The 18,396-nt window shown below is 38.9% G+C and overlaps 1 protein-coding gene across 2 annotated transcripts; it reads right to left on the reverse strand.

The window, feature by feature from the left end:
• Nucleotides 1-2,706: 2,706 nt before the first annotated feature.
• map2k4b (mitogen-activated protein kinase kinase 4b) lies at nucleotides 2,707-17,628 on the reverse strand. Of its 2 annotated transcripts, XM_083903898.1 has the most exons (13): nucleotides 17,499-17,628; nucleotides 15,674-15,709; nucleotides 14,436-14,468; nucleotides 11,684-11,786; nucleotides 9,941-10,115; nucleotides 9,734-9,853; nucleotides 8,658-8,777; nucleotides 8,507-8,558; nucleotides 8,289-8,416; nucleotides 8,069-8,146; nucleotides 7,417-7,565; nucleotides 7,277-7,322; nucleotides 2,707-5,787 (listed from the first exon to the last, which is right to left on the reverse strand). In XM_083903898.1, the coding sequence occupies exons 1-13, from the start codon at nucleotides 17,620-17,622 to the stop codon at nucleotides 5,674-5,676; spliced, it is 1,278 nt and encodes a 425-aa protein (XP_083760024.1). In that variant the 5' UTR covers nucleotides 17,623-17,628; the 3' UTR covers nucleotides 2,707-5,673. The 2 variants fall into 2 exon arrangements, with proteins under 2 accessions (XP_083760024.1, XP_083760025.1); XM_083903899.1 differs by lacking the exon at nucleotides 14,436-14,468.
• Nucleotides 17,629-18,396: the final 768 nt, after the last annotated feature.

Here is an 18,396-nt window from a genome sequence, read left to right on the forward strand (position 1 = left end):
CGTAAAAAGACCTGCATGAAATCATATTTACGTGCCGCGGCACCGTGTATCAGTTAGCTGCGCTTGCTGCGTTAGCGCCGATAGCACACCTACAGTGGAGCTGGAGTGGTCTGTTTATTAAACGAAAAGAGCAGCGCTAACAAATAACCAGCATACCTGTGTACTGCGTATGTGCACCTTTGTTTTTTAAAGTTTAGCGCTAAACTTTAGAGACTCCTTTTAACAATCGGGAGTCGTGGAAACGCGTCACGTGTTCACGTGCGTTGACGCCATTAACGCCGCGTACCGACGCATTCATTCTGTTATTTTCACAAGTCCAATACACCAGATAACTGATTTACGTCAACTTAGCCTCAATAACACATTTGGACGAAGGCCGTTTAACCCCGGTTGTTTTTGACCGTTAGCATTTGCTAGCAGGGGATACACCAAACTCCACACCTCAATAAACCTGAACTAAGAGCTGAGAATCTACGTTGTTTTAAAAGACTGATGAAGGAGAGTCAGGAGTTTAACGACACAATTATGACATTCTCTCGACCGCGGTGCTTTATTTTTTTGGACACGATTCACAAAAAAACGCACACAGACACGTGAAGGACTTCCTTCTAAAAGGACGAGCACGATTTCGGTGCTTTTCCTTTTTTTCAGTGTTCACGCCCACGTAGACTTGAAGACACGTCTATCCCCCCCCCCCCCCCCCGACAATCTTTGTATATTTTCTATTACGAGTCTATGTTTGTGTTACTGGAAAAAAAACAAAAAAACAACAACAACGAAAGGAACTACAAGGACGACTCGACTCATTTGTTTATGTAAATATCACAACGACGTTTGGCGACAGAGACAATGTTGACGTCTTGACGCGACCACGGATCCATCGCATTACGTAATCGATTCCTTATTTGATGTAAATATGACACAAACAGTCACTGTGCACTTCTAGCTTTATACACCATTTGTCACCAATTTTGCCTGAACGTAGAATGTTGTTGTTTTTATACGAGTTTCTGTTCTCACTCTTTGGCCTTTATATTCACATTATGGAGCGAATGTCTGTGAAAAACTTTTGGTCTTATCGTTAATCCACCGACAAACAAACTGTGCCTGATATGAAATCGCTTTTTACGACTATTTTTATACAAATTCCCCCCCTTTTTTTATATACATTCCCTTAAAGCTACGCACACGTAAATTTCCAGTAAAATCGGACAATTTTTGATGATAAAAAACACAAAAATTCATCTCCCACTATCTTTAAGACCAAGTACATTTATTTATTTTGTGTTTTTTTTATATATATTTATACTTTTACCTGTATTTAAACTGGCATTCCTTTTTTTTCCCTTTTTGATTTAAATCCAGTTCACCCTTCACTCTGACGTGGAAAAAAACGTTCAAAAATTCAAAAATAATGTGACGCACAGCGAAGAAACCACTTTGAAAAAGCCATGTCCTCTTAAAACACTTTGTCCTCCAACAATGGTGTGAAGTGGAAAACGCCCGTTATTTAGCACTTGTGAATAGGAAAATGTAATATATTCAGACCTTTTACTGTGAAGAGCAGCGCTAACATAGAGCTAACCAAAGACACGCGGCAGTTTCTGAAAACAGCTTGGTTTTTTTCTTCCTGTTTTTAAATTATGTACAAACTTGAAGTAATAGTTTTAACATTTTGCGATACTCACTTTACGGTTTGATGACGACAGCAGGTTAGCTTACACAAAGAGCAGGAACAGAGGAGCTAGCTCGAAACGCAAGACATTTGTCCACCAAATAAAAAAAAGTTTTACTTTTACTAATACGTTTTAACTTTGTTAACACGGTGAACACGACCGAAACTAAATGTTAGCAACGTATTGAGGTTAGCTTAGTTATTAGCCTGTATCTCACACTAGCATATCTAAAACGCTAATCAACTTAAATCCTGAGGAAATCACTGTTTTTTATATATATATATATACATATAAATATGCTAACTAGATTTTTATTTTATTATATTTTTTTAATCGCAGATGTAGCCAAACTTGCCTTTCGAAGCTAAACTAAGGTAACTACTAACCATGGTGAATAAATTCACAGTAAATCTGTCATACACAAAAAACTGCTAGGTAACTAAGCTAAGAAGGGCTAGCCCAAGATACGTTTGTGTCCATTATTAATCCCAATTCCATCCCCCGACTTCCAATTTAAATGGAACACGTAATTCTCGTCAAAATTCTCCATGAAGAAAAGTGAGTACAAACTTATTCAAACTATTACTTCAAGTGCACTCGGTCAAAAACATTTCCTACACCGACAGCTAGCGTTCTCCGTAAAAAAACGTGCATCGCGACCAATTATTGCTTATTGTCTGTTATGATAATTTTAAGTGTTGCACTTAACCAGTGGGTTCAATGGTTACATGTACATGTCGTGAATATTTTTTTTTGTGTGTCTGGGTTCATTTCACGATAATTTTTCCAAATTAAAGACCAAAAAAAATAACAACCTCACCCCGACAGAAGCCTCCATGTTGCTTGGCCACTGATTTGCGTTTCTATTGTAAAAAGAGACAGTATTTCCTTTGTTGCCTGCATCTCTGTATACGACGGAAAGAAAAGCAATAAAATCATCACTGCAAAAATGACACTTACACTCAACAGTTTTCTTTGTTTTTTTTATATTTGTCAAAAATTCACAAGAAGCACGCAAATACAGGTGATTTTTTCATTTATATTTCTCTTCCATGGGAACTTTATTTTGTAACCCTCGATAAAGATACAATATAATATTCATTGCCCATAATATTATCTTATAATCTAATATGAACATTCTAGTAAAATTGCAAATTTATACAACACGGTACCCTGGAAATTCACCTTCACCAGTGGTATTCGTTAGCTTCCTGGAAAAACGTTCCGCGAGCGAAGAACGGATGTGTTTTATGCATTTTAATTTTTAAACGCTCGTGTCAAATGTTGGGCGTTCTCTCTGAGGTTTGCACCATTTAATGTGAAAAAAAAAATCCTATCTGGTCTTTCATTCCGACGTTTAAACTGCTGGGTTAAGCTACAGTTGACGCGTTTGTTTGTTTTCTTAGTCGTGACTCGTGAAATGCTAACGGGAGCAGCGAACGAGATGCATTCAAGAGACCTCTTTAGTCCACAAACTGGATGTTAGCTGCTGCTACTGGATACTCGAGCCCGTCCCGACCAATAACGTTGTCATGGTAACTTCCCAATAATAACTACGACAAATTAATTTAAAAGTCCAATAGCAGGAAATAAAAATCACCCAAATGCTAATACTGTATATCGTAGAGTACTAAAATTTGGAGAATCCTTTGACAATGCTAGCACATGCCGTGAGTTCAGGAACGCAAATAAGAGTTTGCAAGAGCTATCAACTTAATTACGTCGCAGAGTTAGAATAGGCATCGTAGCTTACTGGCATTAGCGATTAGGTCGCGATTGCATATTGGGCTTTTAATGTAAAAAAACATAATAAAAAATATAGGGTAAAAACTCAATGAGTAACCGGTACTCTGTTTTGGTTTATATCACATTGTACTTTGTTTAGTTTTTACGAGGTTTAAAAAAAACAAAAAAAACGACCCTGCACGGCGGACGCGGTTTTCTCAGAGAACGACGAAGCATAAATCGCAGAAACTCTCGTCTTACGGTCGGTGCAAACCAGAGAGAAGCGGTAACGGCCCGGTAACGGTGAAACATGCCAAACTGGTGGTGACCAGTAACTGTCCAAGGAGTGGACCGTCCCGTGTCCAAGGAGTGGACCGTCCCGTGTCCAAGGAGTGGACCGTCCCGTGTCCAAGGAGTGGACCGTCCCGTGTCCAAGGAGCGGACCGTCCTGTGTCCAAGGAGTGGACCATCCCGTGTCCTCGTCTCCCGACAGTCCTGCGCTTTGGTGGACAGTTTTTTTTTGTTCATTTAGCAGCATTTTCTCATGTTCGGGGCCTTTTTTAAAAAAAAGTGTAGTTACTGCTGTTTGCCTCCGTGTGGCAGCGTGTGATCAGTTGAACTGTACAGTGCTATGACAGACTGCCGAAGAGCGTTGAGACTCATTTATTTTCAGCGTCCAGCAGCCAAAACAAATCTGATCATCTCTGGGTTTAAAGAAATGAGCCTTAACTGTCGAGCAGATTAGATGCACTCTATATATACATACACATTTACATTGAGGGACAAAGCGTCCTAAAGTAACTTTACATCAGGCAAATAGCATAGGCTCCGCCCCAGTTTGTCTCTCTCGTGCGGTCTTATTGCATTTACGTCTCAAGAAATTAGCTTCTTTTCATTTGTGTGAGATAAATCATTGATTTTTGATCATTTAAGGCCATTTAACGACACACGTATCCAAGATTTAAGTGTTTCTAGGTGATATGTAAACTAAAGTTAAAGAGGCTAAAAAGGCAATTTTGTCGAGTCACTGTCAATGTTGCCGCAGGAAGACGCTAAGGTCGTGTCCTAATATTCACAACTAAATAAAAAAACATGGTAAATATCAGTGGATTTGCTATTTTTGTTTCGTGTTAAGATTAAAACAGTTCCTTTACGGTGTTAAATTAAAGTTATCGACAGGTTGTTTTTTTTGGGCTAGCACTTGTTAGCATTTAGCAATTAAAATGACCTAGCTCCCCTTGAGCAAAGTAGCAAAGCAACCACGCTAATCTCATTTTGATTGCTAATTTATACCAGGAAAAGCATCTTTAGCTAGCACTAACTATTATTTAACAATGACTGTGACCCAGTTCCCCTTTAGCAAAATAGTAAAGCACCCATGCTAATCTTTTTCACTGCCAATATTTACCCCCCAAAAACTTATTTTTTAAGCTAGCACCAGCCTACATTAAACAGTTTACAATGACTGAGTTCCCCTTTAGTAAACTACAAAAAATAGCAACATAAACCATTTTCTTCCCCCAGTGCTAGAAACATTTTTAGCTAGCACTAGCTTGCAGCTAATGTAGTTGTTGCGAGCTAGCAGCAATCTTTTTCAGTCTTGTACAGTTTTAAACCAAAGTAGGATATCAATTACTCTTTGCGTGTTGTTAAATGGCCTTTTTTCGCGATCTATCGTCCGCATCAAAAACCTTTTTAGCGCTTTATTCTTTTTCAACGCAAAACGCAGCGATAGCGCGCAAGAGAGCGAGGGGTGGGGTGTGGCGGCTGTGAGAGACAAAGTCAAACACAGGTTTGCATATCGGAGAAAGAAAAATAATGAAAAATAAAAACAAAGCCACGCTACCAAACACTCATTTACACGTCAACGGGTCAATGTACAATCCAACCGGTGGCTAAAATTTGTTCGTATGCGTCATTGTTCGACATTCTATTTGGTTGATTCAAGTGTATACACATGTGTTTACGGTTTTTATATATATCTATATAAATATAGATGTACACATATACACCCACACCTTTTATATATATATATATATATATATATATATATATACCCTACTTCTTCTAAGTGATGATGGACGAAAACGGTGGAAGCTTTGTTTTTTAACGACTCGTCGTATTGCACCGGGCAATTTTTGGAATTTTTTTAATAGTTCCCTCTTTAGTTAAAATCTTTGGAACGCGTGAATATATAAAAACAGGAAACGCTACTTGATGATGGCGACGACGACGACGGCGAAACAAAGCTGAGAAGATCTGGACTCGGGGCTCAGTCCACGTACATAGGCGAGATGGGCGAGGTGGGGATCATGTCCAGGATGCGACAAACGTAGTTGGCCACGTCCACGAAACGCTCCTCGTACATCATGATGAACGGGTGTTTCTGCGGAGAGAGAGAGAGAGAGAGAGAGAGAGAGAGAGAGAGAGAAATGTTGTTTATGCGACATTTAAGCTAAGGATTGAGAGCGTTTTCAGTGAGAAGTCTGTAAAATGTGGAAAACTGGATGTGGATTTTCTGCAAAGTGAGAAAAACACTCACTCACAGTAAGTCAATCCTTCAGAAACGGGCAATTTAATAATTTTAGGGAGAGAAAAAGTACTAAAAGTTTTTTCTCTCCAAATTCTGACTCGTTTCTCCAAATTCTGACTTTTGTTTCTCTCCAAATTCTGACTTTTTTTCTCCTAATTCTGATTTTTTTCCTCTACAAATTCTGACTTGTTTCTCCAAAAGAGGAAAAAGTCAGAATTTGGAGAAACAAAAGTCAGAATTTGGAGAGAAACAAAAGTCAGAATTTGGAAGAGGAAAAAGTCAGAATTTGGAAAAACACCAGTCAGAATTTGGAGAGAATCAAAAGTCAGAATTTGGAGAGAAACAAAAGTCAGAATTTGGAGAGGAACAAAAGTCAGAATTTGGAAGAGGAAAAAGTCAGAATTTGGAAAAACACAAGTCAGAATTTGGAGAGAAAAAAATTCAGAATTTGGAGAGAAAAAAAAGTCAGAATTTGGAGAGAAAAAAAATCAGAATTTGGAGAAACAAAAGTCAGAATTCGGAGAGAAAAAAATTCAGAATTTGGAGAAAGAAAAAAAGTCAAAATTTGGAGAAAAAAATTCAGAATTAGGTAATATTAAAACTTTTAGTATTTTTTTTCTCCCTAAGATTATTAAATTTACCATTTCTGAAGGATCGTCTTACTATGACTGACACTTAAATGGTGTCAATTTCTGTTGGAACCAGAAAATGTCTAAAGGAACTTTAAGGGAATTTAGTTTTAGGTTTTTTACTCAAGGTAGCGCCAATTTTTTGGGGCCATATTTTTTGACAATTTCCAGTTTTTTCTCCCCCCATTTTGTTTAACAATAACCTAATCAGACCTAAGTCTAATGATAACAAAGGTCTTAATTTCAGCACTGCAAATACATACAGTTCTCTGTAAAAAAAATAATAAAAAATGAGATAAACTTCAAAAAAGTCATCAAAAACAAACGAAAACAATAAAGTTCTGAATGAAACAATTCAGTTTTAGAGACTTAGCAACCTTTTTAGCAAATTTCCAAGAGCAAAAATGTGTCATTTGTAATAATTCGGCAGATTATTTTATTTTATTTTATGTATCTTTTAACTCTTGTACATCTCCACTTTTACCTCCCAATTGCTGCACAAGAATTTCCCTCGGGATAAATAAAGCATCTTGAATCTTGAATCTTGAATTCACAAGACATAATCGATTATTAAAACTTTTCTACAAACACTAACCCTTAGAGAAGATTTAGAGGAGCATAATCTGACCATAACTTTGATTTAACTGATAATTTCAAAGAAATAAGCACAAAAACCACTTGACGAGTAGCTTTAAAAATGAGGTAGAACTTACCAGAAGCTCCCTGTACTTTGGCCTTTTTGATTCATCCTTTGTAAGGCTGGAGAGAAAGCGTGAAATGGTTAAAAAACTTTACCTTTAAAAACATAACTGCTCTCTCTATTTCTTTTCTACATCTTTTCACGTTTGCTCACCATAGATTAACGAAGTTGGTGAACTTGGGCGAGAACTGTCGCTCCTCGGAGTTGCTGAGCTGAGGAGGTTCTCCTTTCACCACCTGTGTGAGCTGATCGAAAACACTGTTCCACTTCGGGTAAGGAAATCTGCCCGTGGCCAACTCGTACTGAGGAAACAAGAAAACAGGAATTTGGAGAGAAATAAAGTCAGAATTTAGAGGGAACAAAATCAGAATTTGGAGAGAAAAGTCAGAATTTGGAGAGAAAAGTCAGAATTTGGAGATAAAGTCAGAATTTGGAGATAAAGTCAGAATTTGGAGATAACAAAGTCAGAATTTGGAGATAACAAAGTCAGAATTTGGACAAAGAAAAGTCAGAATTTGGATATAAAGTCAGAATTTGGAAGAGGAAAAAGTCAGAATTTGGAGAAACAAAAGTCAGAATTTGGAAGAGAAAAAATTCAGAATTTGGAGAGAAAAAATTTGGTAATATTAAAACTTTTTTGTATTTTTTTCCTCCCTAAAATTATTAAATTGACGGTTTTCTGAAGGATCAACTTACTATGACTGACACTTAAAATGTGTCCATTTCTGTTCTTCTTTGGTTTGACTTCAGATTTTTTAACCACTTCCATTATTTTATAAGAAAACATAAGAAAATAAAGTCTTACCAAAGTGATTCCCAGGCTCCAAACATCAGACCGGACATCGTAGCCTTGTCTGGAAGCGCTTGGGTCTATCCTCTCAGGCTGCAACACAGAATAAAAAAAAATAAACATACTTTACTGCCCTCTGCTGGACACTTTTTTAATTTTTCCTCCTTTCACAGGCACAGAATCATGAATCTGAGCCAAATTACTGGCTGAAAACTTTAAAGGTGAATGAACTGACCGCCATGTACGGCCGGCAGCCTGCGTCTCTGGTCTTTGCTATGGAGTCGACCAACTGACCGCTGATGCCAAAGTCGCACAGCTTGATGTTTCCTTTTCGGTCCATGAGAATGTTGGAAGGTTTGATGTCTGCAGCGACAAAGAGCGTGAAAAGTTGTTTTAATTTCCATGTTTGTGAAATAAGCCGTCATTTTATTGCTAATAAACAGGAAAACTCACCTCTGTGAATTATTTTCAAGTTTTCTTTTAAGTGGTTCAGTGCTTTAACCGTCTGTTCAAGACAAAATAAAACAGTTCCAGTCATTTTCTCTGTGACAGAAAACCAATAATCAATCAATCAATCTACGAAGAAAAAGAAAAACAAACTTACAGCTAATGTTATTTTGCCTAATATTTCCTCTGGAATGACGTCGTCAAGTGAACTATAAACATATTTGTAGAATTTGTCTAATGAGGTAGCCATGAGTTCCATACAAATCCAACAGTCCCCCTGAAACAAAGACGGACAAACGTTAGTTCCTGGTAATGTGATTATCCGTTTCTATAAAACTGTGATAATGTTACGGAAGAGGGTTAGGGCCAAACATTTGGTAATAAAATTAGTCAGAGTCAGCATTATGAGATTAAAGTAAGAATTCTGAGAAAGGCGAGTTCGAATTTGGAAGAAAAAAGTCAGAATTTGGAGGGGGAAAAGTCAGAATTTGGAGAAAAAATTTCAAAATTTGAAGAAAGAAAAGTCAGAATTTCGAGAAAGATAAGTAAAAAATTTGGAGAAAAAAAGTCAGAATTTGGAGAAAAAAGTCAGAATTTGGAGAAAGAAAAGTCAAAATTTTGGAGAAAGATAAGTAAAAAATTTGGAGAGAACAAAGTCAGAATTTGGAAAAAGAGAAAGTCAAAATTTTGGAGAAAGATAAGTAAAAAATTTGGAGAACAAAGTCAGAATTTGGAGAGAGAAAAGTCAGAATTTGGAGAAAGAAAAGTCAGAATTTGGAGAAAGAAAAGTCTGAATTTGGAGAAAGAAAAGTCTGAATTTGGAGAAAGAAAAGTCTGTATTTGGAGAAAAAAGTCTGTATTTGGAGAAAGAAAAGGCAGAATTTCGAGAAAGATAGGAAAAAATTTGGAGAGAGCCGTCAGAATCTGGAGAGAAAAGGTCAGAATTTGGAGAAAGTAAAGTTAAAATTTGGAGAAAGAAAAGTCAGAATTTCGAGAAAGATAAGTAAAAATTTGGAGAGAAAAAGTCAGAATTTGGAAAAAGAAATTTCAGAATTTGGACAAAGAAAAGTTGAACTCCTGAGATTTTAGTAAGAATTCTGAAAAGTCAACAAAATAAAAAATAAAAACAGAAAATTTTGATAGAAGTCAGAATTCTGACTTTAATCTCATGTTTCACATATGACCCTAATCCCCTTCCGTACAACATAATTCAGTTTTTTTGTTTCTTCGGACCTCTCTGAACAGAGCGCCGTAGAACTGGACGATGTACGGACAGTCGCTGCTCCTCATCACCACGTCCAGATCCATCAGCAGCTGCTTCTGCTCCTTCTCGTCCACGGTCGAGCGAATCCTCTGAGGGACAAAAGACGCAGAGGACACACACGGTTACGACTCTGACGTCGCAAAAACCACGTCAATGACGAGGTGAATCCAGGTCACCTTCACGGCCATGATCTGGCCCGTGGGTTTGTGGACCATCTTGTTGACGGAGCCATACGCTCCGCGGCCGATCTCGCCGAGGTCTCTCAGGTCTTCGGCGGTGAAGTCGCAGTGCTGCTCGGGGGAGATTTTCAGTTTCCCCGACGACTCAATACTGTGCGTCCGCAGCCGCTCTCTGGAGGGAAAAGAGGCTTTAAGGAGTTTGTCGACTTGGAATTTGATGGTCAAGAGGTCATTAACCTGACGTTTGAGGTAACAATGACCACAACCTTTAGCTTAGGTGAACTTTTTTTGCCAAATTTGGAAGGATTCTCTCAAGATACTAACGGGATATCAAGGAGAAAATAATAATAACCTTCGATCTAGAGCAATGAATCTTGATTCCAAATTAATGCTTTTACCATATTGAAAAGGATTCCCTTATTATGAATCAAATTCTGAGGACTAATTGACCTTTCAATTTTGACTTTTGACCAACAAAACCCAAATCATCCTCAAGTCCAAGTGAATGTTTGGACCAAATTTGATTTTGAGAGGTTGCAGGGTTCTTGATCTTTGGCCACCCAAAATCTAAACAATGAATCCTTGAGTCCAAATGAATGTTTTTACCAAATTTGAAAAGGATTCCCATGTTGTATTTTAACTCTTGACCGCTGGAAACCAAAATCATCCTCAAGTCCAAGTGAATGTTTGGGCCAAATTTGATTTGAGAGGTCGGAGGGTTCTTGATCTTTGGCCAGCCAGAATCTAAGCAATGAATCCTTGGGTCCAAATTAATGTTTTTACCGTCTTGTAAAAGGATTCCCTTATTGTGAATCGACTTCTGGGGTCAAATTGACCTTTAAATTTTGGCTTTTGACCACTAAAAACCCAAAACACCCTCAAGTCCAAGTGAATGTTTGGACCAAATTTGATTTGAGAGGTTGCAGGGTTCTTGATCTTTGGCCACCCAAAATCTAAACAATGAATCCTTGAGTCCAAATGAATGTTTTTACCAAATTTGAAAAGGATTCCCTGGTTGTATTTTAACTCTTGACCACTAAAAACCCAAAACACCCTCAAGTCCAAGTGAATGTTTGGGACAAATTTGATTTGAGAGGTTGCAGGGTTCTTGATCTTTGGCCAGCCAAAATCTAAGCAATGAATCCTTGGGTCCAAATTAATGTTTTTACCGTCTCGTAAAAGGATTCCCTTACTGTGAATCGACTTCTGGGGTCAAATTGACCTTTAAATTTAGGCTTTTGACCATTAAAAACCCAAAACACCCTCAAGTCCAAGTGAATGTTTGGACCAAATTTGATTTGAGAGGTCGCAGGGTTCCTGATCTTTGGCCACCCTAAATCTAAGCAATGAATCCTTGAGTCCAAATGAATGTTTTTATCAAATTTGAAAAGGATTCCCATGTTGTATTTTAACTCTTGACCGCTGGAAACCAAAATCATCCTCAAGTCCAAGTGAATGTTTGATGCCAAATTTGATTTGTGAGGTCGCAGGGTTCTTGATCATTGGCCACCCAAAATCTAAGCAATGAATCCTTGAGTCCAAATGAATGTTTTTACCAAATTTGAAAAGGATTCCCTGGTTGTATTTTAACTCTTGACTGCTAAAAACCAAAATCATCCTCAAGTCCAAGTAAATGTTTGGACCAAATTTGATTTGAGAGGTCACAGGGTTGTTGATCTTCGGTCAACCAATTAAATTTGGTAAAGGAGTTTGAGTCAAAGAAAAAGCCTCTGTACTTACATGTGAGGGTTTTGGAAGGAGGGAGGCGTCGGATGGAGCGGCAGCCTGGAGGTGGGTTTTACTGGCGGGTTGGCGAAGTTCAACTTGAGCGCTTTGCGTTTCCCTGACAGAGTGAAGACAGAAACAGATCCAGATCCACACAACATGCACCAGACGACACTGTGGCTTCGACCAGCTGAATGCAGGCGGGAGACACAATAATCTGAGTAACATCTGACCCGAGTTGAGATAATTAGATGTTTTTTTTTTTTAAAGTGTGGTTCTATGAGGGATTGAAACATTTTAATCTGTGATCAGATTCGGTGATTTTACAAAAGTTTGCACCAAATCCCATGGGAAAAAAAACCCAGCAAGAGTTGTTGATCCACTTCAGTAAACCAAGAGATTGTGCGTCCCTGTGAGCTAAAAACGCAGATTTTTTTCATTAGACTTTGTTTGGGTTTCCAATCTGACTGGACTGTCAAATGCCGAGATAAAGTGAACGTCGTCTTTTGGGGGTCAAATTTGCTCCTTGTCAGTACCTCATACAACCACACTTAAAGAAACACCTCAACTATCAAGAAATTCATGCCACAAAATTGTGATACGACTCCATTTCAAACCTCTTGTCAAGATCAGGAGGAAGCACAAAATGCATTTTGAAGACAAGCAAAGGGCCCAGATGTACGAGGATCCCCAACACTCAAACACTGCACCAACTCTTTCAGCTTGAAATCTTGTATTTTGTCACATATTTATATTGCGACTGAGCCAAAAAAAGAAAGAAAGAAAGAAAGAAATAAAGAGCTTCACTGCAGGCTGAAGATATTGGGAATCCACGTCCAAAACATTTCCCTCGAGAACTCCTTGTAAAAATAAGCAATAAATCCAGAACAAAACCCTGATGGATATAAAAAAATACCCAACACTTAACAAAGCACTTGATTCAGATTTTGGTTTTTATATGTGGTAAAACTGTTCACACTACACGACTTTCAGAATCATGGAATGGGCTGGGTTAGCTTGAGTTGCACGTATCAAACTTCCAGCAGGACAGACAACAGATCTGCGAAACAATATTTTCCACCAGGCATGGGACAATATAAAAATTAGGGACGTACGATATTATCGGTATCGGCCAATACTGGCTTAAAAATTTATTGTCCGATGGATATCGGCAAACACACCAAGATCCCCGCGAAAAACTGCACACCTGCTACGAAATGAGTACGAAAAATATTACGTTAACTTCACTGCAGAAGAGATTCAACGATCTCTGTTTTGGGATTCATGGACAATCGTAAAGAAAATATACATCAGTAATTATATCGGATATCGGCAAAAGTCCAAAATCGTGCTTAAAATGTCTCAAAAACAGCTGGCAAGAATCAGGCGCCCCCTTGTGGTACTTGGACTGCGTGTTCGGGAGCTGGACGACAATCTTAAGTCCCTCACGTGATTTTGCCTCATTCACTTTTATTGCAATAAGGGAAATTCACCACAATGGAGTTATTGCGAGTGCTTTTTATGCCAATATGACGAATGACTAAAACTGCACATCTGCTGCGAAATGAGTACGATAAATAGTACTTTAACTTCACCGCAGAAGAGATCCAACGATCTCCGTTTCAAAATTCATGGACAATCGTAAAGAAAATATACATCAGTAATTATATCGGATATTGGCAAAGGTCCAAAATCGTGCTTAAAATGTCTCAAAAATAGCTGGCAAGAACCAGGCGCCCCCTTGTGGTACTTGGACTGCGTGTTCAGGAGCTGGACGACAATCTTAAGTCCCTCATGTGATTTTGCCCCATTTACTATCATCGCAATAAGGGAAATTCACCACAATGGAGTTATTGCGAGTGCTTTTTATGCTAATATGACAAATGACTAAATCTGCTGCAAAATGAGTACGAAAAATAGTACGTTAACTTCACCGCAGAAGAGATTCAACGATCTCTGTTTCGGGATTCATGGACAATCGTAAAAGAAAATATGCATCGGTAATTGACCGATAAAGTACTGCTGATATATCGGATGTTGGCAAAAGTCCAATATCGTGCATAAAATGTCTCAAAAAGTTTTGGAATAACTGGCAAGAATCAGGCGCCCCCTTGTGGTACTTGGACTGCGTGTTCGGGAGCTGGACGACAATCTCAAGTCCCTCACGTGATTTTGCCCCATTCACAATTATCGCAATAAGGGAAATTCACCACAATGGAGTTATTGCGCGAGCTTTTTAAAATCGCAATTTAGGCAAAAACAAAAAATACCGTCCCATCATGTTTACACATTTTGGAGAATGCCGATTGTGTTTTCGCTAAAGAAATGGGGGGGAAAAAACTTTGAGGACTGGAAACCCCTGTAGTGTGAACGAGGCTTAAACAGTTGTTCAAACTTGGCTTCCGTGAAAAGTGCTGTGTTAAAGTGTTTGGGTACACGTTGCCGTGCCCTCGTTCAACCAGCTCTCCTGTGCAAACACGTCCCTCAACCTTTTAAGCCCCAGTGCAAAGGAACCTCTCGCTCTGAGCCATAACTGAATTCATGACAGTTCATAGCAGCCAACAGTGGACAGACTCCTCCTCCCCCGGCTACCAAAACACCACACAGGCCGCTTCAGTAGTTTACAGTGGTTCCACTTCGTCTGGAGTTAATAAAAGGGCGACAGTAACAGGACTGTCGGAAAGGAAACCACTTTAGACTACTGAGGTCAGGTGAACCCACAGATAGTAGAGGTCGGGGGTGCTTCGTGTGCAAGGCTAGTGCTTACGTTGGGGCACTCCAGACAGGCTTATCTGAAACCCTGAAGTAAAGAAAAGACATTTTTACTACATTTTCTCAGGGCTGAATTACATGCTAGCGGGTCGTTCGTAAGCAAGTGACATCCCATTACGAGTCAATGCTGCAAGTGGAATAGAGGGGGGAAAAACGGAAAGTGGACTTTTTTTTTTAAAGGTTTTTCCGTAAACACGGCATCATTTCGAGACATTAAATAAACAGAAAAAATGGAGATGACATGGAGAGACAAAGAGGGCAAGATTAAAGTTAGGTATTAGTTGTATCCACAAAATCGCATTTGTGCGTTTTCCAAAAAATTGCCTTTTAGGGCTACCAAAACGTCATAAAAACTGAATAATTATGATTTTGAAGATTTGAGGAACATTTCCCAATAGTTCCAACGTTTTCGTGCTCAAAGTGGCACGTCAGGAACATAATCGACAACGTAAATAACCCTTAGTTGCAGCCCTTGTGTCCACACTGGCAGGAATAGTTTGACTATATTGACACTTTTGATATTCAGAATTCTGATTCAGAACAGTCAAGTTTTGATTTCTGTCCAAAGTAAAACACTCTCCTACGGAGCTGCTTGAAACGGGGTCTACGTCAGGTTTAAAACATGCACATCTGTACATAAATGAACATTTAAATCAGAAAAAGAAGAAAAGGAAACTAAGTAGTGCTGTCAAGCATTAATGCGTCAACGTTAGCGCATGACGCGTTTCCACGACGACTGACCGGAAAAAGACACGCGTGACGTCATGTTTACGTGACTCCGGATTGTTAAAATGAGCCTCTAAAGTTAAATGCTAAACTTTAAAAAACAGAGGCACACGTACACAGTACACAGGTACGCTGGTTATTTGTAGCGCTGCTCTTTTCGTTTAATAAACAGACCGCTCCAGTTCGACTGTAGGTGCGCTAACCGGCGCTAACGCAGCTAGGCGGAGCTAACTGGAAATCGGTGCCTGGACTCCGGTGTCGTGGCACGTAAACATGACGGCACGCGCGTCTTTTTCCGGTCAGTCGTCATGGAAACGTGTCATGCGTTAACCTTTTGCACTAAAGCACTAAAATTAAGTTTTCACAACAAGAACCAAAAAAGATCAACATGAGAAGGTGGAAAGGGCACATTTCAAGGATATGAACCAGACAAACACACAAAATAACAACAAATAAGAACCTTTAACGGCAGACTGAAACCGGAGGAAAGTAAGTGTGAATTAATACCTGTTTCATTCTGACATCTCCAGCAGGTGTTGGTTTCTGTAAGGTTTAGATAAAACATTTGATACTACACATCTGCCACAGGGAAAAACAAAAATAAACCAACAACAACAACCACCACTGACTGGACAGACAAGGCTGCGCCGCTCCTAATTAGCTCCAGGACGCTAACAGTCAATCAAATCAATGGCAATGGCCGCTGTTCATTATCCAGCAGCTAACGGGACACATAACACATTCGCTATCGGACATGACCCCTTCTTAACCCAGTGATATTTGGACAGTAAATCACATCAAGTCACACGCTACTGTAATGAGTAATGATGCTAATTAAATCCCACACTCGCTAAAATCAACATAGTCATCTAGAACTACGGTTTATCCTCAGTTTATAATCATTGCTATGGAAATAATAACCAATATTAATAGTCATTTTGATGTGGGAAAAGTAACGTTATTGTCAATTTCACAATATTTGTGTTAACAAAAGTGCATTGTAGGCCTGTAATGGTACAAAACTATAGGTCTATACAACAAAAATGGAGAATGCTAGCAACAGTAGCAACAGAGAAAAGAGCATGAATCTCAGAATGAGAAACTGATATTTTCAAAATGTGTTTGAATCTTTGTGTTAAGGAACTTAAAAAAGGTGATGCGGAGAAAAAAAACATAGTTTACTTATTTTTTGCATTTCAAAATTTAACACGAAACTACAAGGTACGTTATTACAGGATGTTGCTCTGTTCCTTGAAACTAAAACAGGAAACTTCCTGTTTTACATTGTTTAGTAAACTGTTGCTCATTTGACTTTTATTTAGTTTAAAACTCAATAAATATCGTATCGTGGACTCGTAACAAAGTCATTCTCATATCATGGAATCTCAATATCGTCACATCCTTGTAAAATTTAATGAAAAATAAAACATTTAATTTGGCTGCGACCATATCCGATAATGGAACTAGAGCGTTAGCCTGCATCAGACAACATCCTCACTAGCTTAGCTTGAACATAAACATGTTTAAATCGCGCAAATAAGCGGCAGACAATTGATTTAAGTTCAGATTTGCAATTTTATAAACACCGAAGCGTTTGTTTAATGCTTAAACTCCGTGAAACGTCATGTAACTAACGTAACCTATATAGAACACACGCTAATGACGCTCAACGGCGACATTGGCACAGTTTATACACGATTATTAACATATTTAATGTAATAAATGTTGATATAATTGCACTAATTATGTGTATTTATCAGCTACAGTCAGCGGTGAATGAAAACGGTGATCTGGCTAAAGGAGGGAGAGACACTTTCCAATGTAGGCCTTGCCAATGCTAACAGCAGCAGCCTGATGTAATAACATCGATAACTATACATTTATTAAGCTTTTACTTAGAATAACGACACGTTAGTGGTTTTATTAAAGTGTATTATGTTAACCATGACTGATTTAAAGGACAGAACACTTCACTGAGGCCCGTGTTCGCTATGTAGCTTCACTGCACCGCTGCTAACCTGCTACTTCAAGCTACGCAAAGATAAGTGGCGCCAGAGCGGAAACTGCTCGCTCCACCTTTCAAAATAAAAGCTTTTAAAAACTCTAACATACGAAACATGTTCTCGGTTGGCGTAAGCTTATGCTTTTATTTTGACAGTTCGGATCGGAAAAGGCTAGCTCACAGCGTCCGCCTTGACTGCGGTGCTGAAGCTACAAGCTACAAGCTACATTTCCCCTACTTTTAACTCCAGAGTCTGCGGTGGAAACGTTCACGGAACGCGGAAGACTCGAGAGGACGGAACTGGACTGGACGGGACTGTGGGTCGCTCACCCTGCATAGTGCTGCTCTGCGTCTGCTGGTGGAACTGGTGCGACGTGGATCCGAGGATGCAGCCGGAGCTGGAGCTGGAGCTGCTGCTGCTGTTGGAGTTACTGTCCGGACTGGGAGTCGCCATTGTTGTGTTGGGTTCCGGCAGCAGCGCTTCAGGCTGCAATGCAGAGAGAGAGAGGAGAGAGAGGGGAGAGAGGGGCGGGACACTGCGTCACCTGAACGCAGCAGCAGCTGCAGCAAACACGGCCACGTCTGTGCCGATGACGCGTTCAGGGGCCCGCCGGAAAAGCAGCCTTCACGGTCTAATTTACATGAACAGAAATGAATACAAGAATACATATTTTGTTTGTTTTAGCCCATCACGGTTTGGAAATTCATAAAACTGTCACCCGCGAGCAAAGCATTTAACTGAAATTGCATCGCAATAACTTTAGTTAGTAAACGGATTAAGAAAAGATAAATAAATAAGTAAACTTAAAAACTAAATATTTCTTATTTTGTTAGCCATATATATCCATAGCAACTGTTTAATAATAATTTAATAATTATTATTATTTAATTAATAATAATTTATTATTATGTATTACTTATATTATGAATTGATTAAAGCAATTAATTAATTAATTAATTAATTAATTAATTAAAGGCGCCATATGTAAGAATGTGGCCAAAAACAGTTACGACATTCAAATTCAAAACACTGAGGTCTTTTTAGGTTTCGTTTTCTGACGTAACTGGCAACCCGTGGTTGCTCGGCAGCCGAGACTCTACTGACTGCAATGATTGGTAGACGGCGGTAGGTGGCGCCACATGCCAAAACATGATTTCAAAACATAAACATGATTTGCAGTCTGCAAAAAAAAAATGTTTTTAATGCAAATATTTTGTCTGTACTGTT

This window comes from Microchirus variegatus (genome assembly GCF_963457635.1).
Source record: "Microchirus variegatus genome assembly, chromosome: 17".
NCBI classification, from domain to species: domain Eukaryota; kingdom Metazoa; phylum Chordata; class Actinopteri; order Pleuronectiformes; family Soleidae; genus Microchirus; species Microchirus variegatus.